This window comes from Hordeum vulgare, chromosome 5H (assembly GCF_904849725.1).
Source record: "Hordeum vulgare subsp. vulgare chromosome 5H, MorexV3_pseudomolecules_assembly, whole genome shotgun sequence".
Classification (NCBI taxonomy): Eukaryota; Viridiplantae; Streptophyta; class Magnoliopsida; order Poales; family Poaceae; genus Hordeum; species Hordeum vulgare.
The window spans coordinates 432,850,388-432,858,001 of NC_058522.1; the positions used below are offsets into that span (position 1 = coordinate 432,850,388).

Below are 7,614 nucleotides of genomic sequence, written 5' to 3' on the forward strand. Positions count from 1 at the left end.
TTCAGCGACGATGACATAGGAGCGTGATGCTGATGGTGGCCAACTTCTGGGGCGTGGAAACACGTGGTGCAGGTCTGAGGGCTTGTGCGGCTTCGACAAACTATGACGCAAGGTTGATTCAAGGCAGTGCACACATGAGAGCTTGAAGTCGACAGGGCACGGGGTAGCACGACCAGCTACATGGAGTCATGTTGAAGGTGGACTTGGAGTCTAGCGGAAGACTTCACTCTGTGCTGATGGAGGGGCTACGACGTAAGTTAGCAGAGAGTCGAAGCCTATTTCAGCGGGATAGCGAGAGACACGTGGATCAGACTGGGTACCATTGGTATGATGGAGACGTGATACTCGGCATCGGTCGGTGATGATCGGTGGTTCTCTGTAGTGGGGGTTGCGTGGTGTGGGTCCGCGGCCCTAGAGACTCGACCAGGACAGTAGAGGCTCGACGCGCTGATAGCGGCGAGGCGTGCGGTAAGCACGGGACACAACGACAGACCAAGGCACTGATGGTCAGACATGTGGTCACACAAACTGTGCAAAGGGTGCTTAAGCAGTGTTGGTGAGTATCAGATTCAAGTTGGTGACGGGGTCTATCGGTGCTAGTTGATGGACAGGAGTTGACCATGGAGAATCTGAGAAAGTGACGGAAAGTCTGAAATTGTCAAAGAGAGAAGGGAGTACATGGCCGTATATTTGTGGTGTTCAGTGCACATGGCAAAGTGCGAATGACAAGTACAGAAGGAGGCAGCGTGCTATAGTTGTGGGACATGTCAGAGACTATCCGGAAAAAGGGTGAGACAACTACGAATTTGACTCAGGCTGACACAAGGCGACGGTGAAATTCCTTCAAGTTTCAGACGGACGGTCAAGAAAGAGCGATGCTATTGAGTTCAGGTTACTCTTATATGTCGCGTCCAATATGTGAGTTGTTTACTTTCACGCAGGTTAGTGATTAGTGTGTGATGGCATTGAACGGATACTCTGAAAGTTGGAAGCACAAAATAGAGTAATAAGGAACTTAACTTTGCTCGATGAATGACTATGAATAAGAGGAGAAGGGACTACAGTTGCAGGTGGAATCACATGGAGTGTGGGAGTAGCAGCGATGCTCATGGCGTATCTCAAGTCCGTGTACGTGGAAGTTTGACGCATGGATGAACTCAAGGTGGTGGAGAATATTCGCCAAGGTGGAGTTTGTTAGAGTTGTGTCGAATATTGTGTACAAGGTAGGTTATAATTAGACTTGTAGTTGTATTGTGTTTAGACAGGATATGGAGTCGTGTCCAAGTAGGACACTAGCTTGTATCCTAGGCGTCTCATATATAGCGGGGCTAGACACACGATGTAACCTATGCCAACATAATAGCACACGTACGCGGGGGAGCCGGCGGCCTTTGCCGGGGACGGCGAGGGTGCGGTATTGTGATGGTGTCACGGAGAGGAGCGTCGTACTCATACCCTGGGGATGTAACCATATCGGTAAACCTCGTTAATAAATCTCAGTGTCGTGCTCGTGTGATTGCTTGGTCCTCGGTAGATCAATGAAAACCCTCCGATTATTCTAACACTTTCACTGGTTTTCGTTGAACACCGCACACGTCTTATTGGTTTACCAAATGAAATCATGTCTTCTTTGGTAAATAATATTTTTTGTTTTATTAAGCAAGTGCTGCTCTATTTGGCAGCTAAAGTCCATATTTGTCATGTAATCACGGCGATTGCATACAAAACATTTGTGCCAGCAATTGTATAGAATTGCAAAATCTCTGCTCAAATCTTATTCAGTTAGTACCTCCTATAAAGAGTGGTGCTCTATTGTTAGCTACCGGATCGGCCCGTATCAGTTTAGGAGCTCCTAGCTTAATTAACATGGTAACTCCATTGGTCTCCCCAAAGGAAAACATAGTAACTCCATTGACTGTTTCCTAAAAAACGTATAGTAACTCCATATCAGCAGGGCAGCGTCTACTATAACTAGCGCTCGGTCGCCTCTGATTTTATTCAGCAATCCACGTTTTTGCAGCCATGGAGCTTACGCTCGTATTCTCCCTTCTCGTCCTCTTCTGTCTCCACGGCGTGAGCGCTGACAGGCCTAACTTCACCTCCTTGTTTGCCCTCGGCGACTCCAACACCGACACCGGCAACCTAGTGATCATGGCTACTCCGGACGTGCCTGTGTTCAATAACAAGCCTCCTTACGGCATGACCTTCTTTGGCCACCCCAGTGGCCGCTTCAGCGACGGGAGAGTCACCATCGATTTCATCGGTATGTTGAACCATCCGATTAGCTGAGTCAAGCTAACACTTTGCTCAAAATTTGATTAAATGGAATTTGAATATCTCATGTACATTGTTATATTTGGTTTGGTACCAGCCGAGAAGTTTGGTCTCCCTCTTCTTCGACCCTCGCTGCAGAATAACTCCGACGTCTCCAAGGGCGTCAACTTCGCTGTCGGCGGCGCGACGTCGATCAACGCTGACTTCTTCGAAAGGAACAAATTGGTTAATTTCAAGCTTCTAAACAACTCTCTGAACGTGCAGCTGGACTGGTTCGAGAAACTCAAGCCATCGTTTTGCAAGACGGCAGGTCTGCGACACGCTCCCGTGTCTCGCCGTCTCAGTGCTAATCCTTTGCCGTTAGATACATACTGAGAAACTGCTTGATACGTACGTACAGGACCAAGTGAATGCTTCAATAAAACCCTGTTCTTCGTCGGGGAATTCGGAGTGAACGACTACAACCTAGCATGGGGCGCGGGCAAGGCTGAAAGCGAAGTGAGGTCTTATGTACCTCAAGTTGTGCAAAATATTGCCAATGCCGCGGAGGTATATATATATAGATACGTTGTGCAGTCATTTCACATTTTTGTTTTGTTTACGCAGCACATCCTTTTTGCACTGTAATAATAACGTTATTAGGACGCTAAACTGGTGTGATTACCTTGGTGCACAGGTGCTCATCAAAGGAGGCGCAACTTACGTGGTCCTGCCGGGGATTCCGCCGATCGGGTGCTCGCCGTCCCTGCTGGCGACCCGCGTGAGGCTCAACAAGGCGACGGAGTTCGACCAGATCGGCTGCCTAAGCGACGTGAACCGCGTGGCCAAGTACCACAACACCGAGCTCCGTGATGCGATCGGCGGTCTGAGGGGCAAGTACGCGCATGCCAAGGTCATCAAAGCCGACTTCTACGACCCGATCATCGAGATCCTCCAAAACCCCGGCCGGTTCGGTACGTACTCCCACACTTTTCTGCGTGCATGGGTTGCATGTGCATGTGCATGAGTTTTCTGAAATTTTGCGACCAATCTGCACTGCAGGAGTGGCCGGCGGCGACGTTCTACGGGCTTGCTGCGGAGGCGGCGGGAAGTACAACTGGAACGTCACCGCCGTATGCAGCATGCCGGGGGTGGCCGCCTGCAAGGATCCCTCGGCGTTCGTGAGCTGGGACGGGACTCACTTCACGGAGGCCACGTACCGCTACATCGCCAAAGGGTGGCTCTCCGGCCCTTACTCCGATCCGCCCATACTGAATGCTCTTAACTATTAGAGAGGAGCCCGCAGTAAGACCATTATTACAGGCGGCGTAAGGAGTTCCACGAATATGTTAATATCATGTTTTAGAATGAATCAATAAAATGTTAGCATCAAGACAACTGGTTTGAGACGAGTTGTTCTTATAGCACTAGTAGGAAAAGGACCATTAGTCCCGATTTTAAAGGGCTTTAGTCCTGGTTCTCTAATCGGAACAAAATCATCTGGACTAAAGCCCCAAACCTTTAGTCCCAGGTGACTTACAAACTGGGCCTAACTGAGCTTCACGCATGGTTTTGAATTTCAGTGCAGAAAAAATTCAAAAGGCAGCCACGCCGTCAGCAGCTCGCGGACGCTGTTTGTTTTTTCTTTTTGAAAGGGGGGTGTAGGGGTTTTGGATGGTTTTATTAGGGTTTTATATTATGTTTTCCCCTTTTCTTTTTGTGTCCATCATCTTTGGTTTCTTTTGCTTATTTGTGTTTTTGGTCGGTGTCAACTAGACACTAGCTAGTACGTACATATAGCATTAGACGACATCGTATATTACTCCTCATCATTGTACATACTTGATAAAATAACATAAAAAAGATGAACTACTCATCATTCTGGTTGTTATCATAGTAGCAAATGACCAAGCAGTTATCACAAGATTGAAACACTAACTTGTACTCTCTCCTAGATAAAAAAAAGCAAAATAAAGGCGAACTCCGACATCTCTGTATTGAAGAATACACATCAACCTATCTCCAACTTGTGGGATGCGTAAGGATTCCTCTCCAAATGGTATCACTGATGCTGTATTGTAGTTCTCCATCCTTTGATTTTCAGAGTGTCTTCACTTTGAGATATCCTGTATTTACCACGGTAATTAATTGGGGCTGGCCGTAAGCTAACCATTTCCAAATCACCGGTGGTAAACATCCATTTAGGCACGGTCTCTCATGGGAGTACCTGTTAATAATAATAATATAGTTAGCAAACCAGTTTTGCTTTAGAATAATGCATAAAAAATATGGATTAGTGACGCAATGGTATAAAAAATATTACGAAGTTGTTTGAAGTGATGTTATTGTTGGGGAACGTTGCATGGGAAGTAAAAAGAAATCTACGCACATGAAGTCCTATCATGGTGATGTTCATCTACGAGAGGGAGATCAGATCCACATACCCTTGTAGATCGCTAAGCGGGAAGCGTTAAGAAATGTGGTCGATGTAGTGGTACAACTTCGTGATTCAAATCACCGTCGACCCACGATCCGTTCCGATCTAGCGCCGAACGGGCGGCACATCCGTGTTCAGCACACGTACAGCTCGATGACGATCTCCGCCTTCTTGATCCAGCAAGAGAGACGGGGAAGTATATCACATATACCTAGTTTGGCGTTGGCCGCCTTCTTATCAGCCAAATACTTGGGGCAGTTGCGCTTGCAGTGACCCATCCCCTTGCAATAATAGCATTCAGTTTCCGGCTTAGGTCCATCCTTGGGTTTCTTTGTCGGATTGGCAACAGTTTTGCCGCTCTTCTTGGAGTTACCCTTCTTGCCTTTGTCGTTTCTCTACCAGTGGTCTTATTGACCATCAACACTTGATGCTCTTTCCGGAGTCCTGACTCTGCGACTTTCAGCATCGCGAATAACTCGCTGGGTGACTTGTTCATCCCTTGCATGTTATACTTCAACACAAAGCTCTTGTAGCTAGGTGGAAGTGATTGAAGAATTCTGTCAGTGATATCCTCTTGCGGGATTTCAATCCCTAGCTCAGCTAGACGGTTTGAGTACCCAGACATTTTGAGCACATGTTCACTGACAGACGAATTCTCCTCCATCTTGCAAGCATAGAATTTATCGGAGGTCTCATACCTCTCGATTCGGGCGTTCTTCTGAAAGATAAACTTCAACTACTGGAACATCTCATATGCTCCATGACGTTCAAAGCGTCGTTGAAGTCCCGGTTCCAAGCCATACAAGACTGCACATTGAACTGCTGAGTAGTCCTCCTTACGTGATTGCCAAGCGTTCAAAACATCTTGGTCACACGTAGTGGGTGGTTCATCTCCTAGCGCAGCATCAAGGACATAATTATTTTTCCCAGCTTGTAGGATGAGCCTAAGATTACGAGCCCAGTCTACAAAGTTTCTACCATCATCTTTAAGCTTAGCTTTCTCTAGGAACATATTGAAATTCAGGGTTGCTACTGCGTGAGCCATTGATCTACAACATAAAATATTGCAAAGTGGACTTAGACTATGTTCAAGATAATTAGAGTTTAACTAATCAAATGACTAATAAACTCCCACTCAAATAGACATCCCTCTAGTTACTAGAGTGTGGCATGATCCAAATTCACCAACTCAAATCCGATCATCACGTGAGTTGAATGTAGTTTCAATGGTAAAAATCTCTATGCTAATCATATCAACTATACGATTCATGCTCGACCTTTCGGTCTCTTGTGTTCTGAGGCCATGCTGCACATGCTAGGCTCGTCAAGTTTAACCCGAGTGTTCCGCGTGTGCAACTGTTTTGCACCCGTTGTATGTGAACGTTGAGTCTATCACACCCGTTCATCACGTGGTGTCTCGAAACGACGAACTGTTGCAACGATGCACAGTCGGGGCGAACACAATTTTATCTTGAAATTTTAGTGAGGGATCACCTTATAATGCTACCGTCGTTCTAATCAATATAAGGTGCATAACAAGATTAACATCACATGCAATTCATAAGTGACATGATATGGCCATGATCTTGTGCTTCTTGATCTCCATCACCAAAGCACCGACATGATCTTCATTGTCACCGATGCCACACCATGATCTCCATCATCATGATCTCCATCAACGTGCCGCCATCGAGGTTGTCGTGCTATCTATGCTATTACTACTAAAGCTACAACCTAGCAATATAGTAAACGCATCTGCAAACACAAACGTTAGTTTAAAGACAACCCTATGGCTCCTGCCGGTTGCCGTAGCATCGACGTGCAAGACGATATTAACTATTACAACATGATCGTCTCATACATCCAATATATTACATCATGTCTTTGGCCATATCACATTACAAGCATACCCTGCAAAAACAAGTTAGACGTCCTCTAATTTGTTGTTGTATGTTTTACGTGGCTGCTATGGGTATCTAGTATGATCGCATCTTACTTACGCAAAAACCACAACGGAGATGTGCAAATTGCTATTTAACCTCTCTCCAAGGACCGCCTCGGTCAAATCCAATTAAACTAAAGTTGAAGAAACCGACACCCGCCAGTCATCTTTATGCAACGAGTTGCATGTTGGTCGATGAAACCGGTCTCTCGTAAGCGTACGAGTAATGTTGGTCTGGGCCGCTTCAATCCAACAATACCGCCGAATCGAGAAAATACTAAGGAGGCCAGCAAATGGAACATCAACGCCCACACAAAATTTTGTGTTCTACTCGATATTACATCTACGCATGAACTTAGATCATGATGCCACTGTTGGGGAACGTTGCATGGGAAACAAAAAATATCCTACGCACACAAAGACCTATCATGTTGATGTTCATATACGAGAGGGAGATCAGATCCACATACCCTTGTAGATCGCTAAGCGGGAAGCGTTAAGAAACGCTGTCGATGTAGTGTCACAACGTCGTGATTCAAATCATAGTCGTCCCATGATCCGTCCGATCTAGCGCCGAATGGAAGACACCTCCGCATTCAGCACACGTACAGCTCGATGACAATCTCCGCCTTCTTGATCCAGCAAGATAGACAGGGAAGTAGATGAGCTCTCCGATAGCGTGACGGCGCGTTGGTGATGGTGATGATCTATTCCTGTAGGGCTCCGCCCGAGCTCCGCAGAAAGCCGATCTAGAGGAAGAACTACGAGGTATAGGTTTGAGTTGCACGTGGCAAAGTTGTGTCTCAAAAACCCTAAAACCTCTAGTATATATAGAAGGAGGAGGGGGGCTAGCCTTGGGGCTCAAGGGAGCCCCTAGGGCGCCGGCCGAAGTGGAGAGGAGGACTCCAACTCCAATTCGGTTTGGGGAAGGAGGAGTCCTCCTCTTCCTTCCCACCTCACTCCTCCTTTTTTTCTTTTCTCT

At 46.5% G+C, this 7,614-nt stretch overlaps 1 protein-coding gene across 1 annotated transcript; it reads left to right on the plus strand.

The window, feature by feature from the left end:
• Positions 1-2,022: 2,022 nt before the first annotated feature.
• LOC123452055 (GDSL esterase/lipase At5g45910-like) lies at positions 2,023-3,545 on the plus strand. The gene is made up of 5 exons (XM_045128629.1): positions 2,023-2,263; positions 2,372-2,584; positions 2,675-2,823; positions 2,951-3,227; positions 3,316-3,545. Exons 1-5 carry the CDS (start codon positions 2,023-2,025, stop codon positions 3,543-3,545), a joined length of 1,110 nt encoding a protein of 369 aa, XP_044984564.1.
• The last annotated feature ends 4,069 nt before the right edge of the window (positions 3,546-7,614 follow it).

Bases quoted from the DNA above. Each gene is read 5' to 3' on its own strand.
- LOC123452055 (XM_045128629.1), top strand. From the start codon at position 2,023: ATGGAGCTTACGCTCGTATTCTCCCTTCTCGTCCTCTTCTGTCTCCAC. The intron at 2,264-2,371 runs GTATGTTGAACC...GTTTGGTACCAG, and splicing joins AGTCACCATCGATTTCATCG to CCGAGAAGTTTGGTCTCCCT. The intron at 2,585-2,674 runs GTCTGCGACACG...ACGTACGTACAG, and splicing joins ATCGTTTTGCAAGACGGCAG to GACCAAGTGAATGCTTCAAT.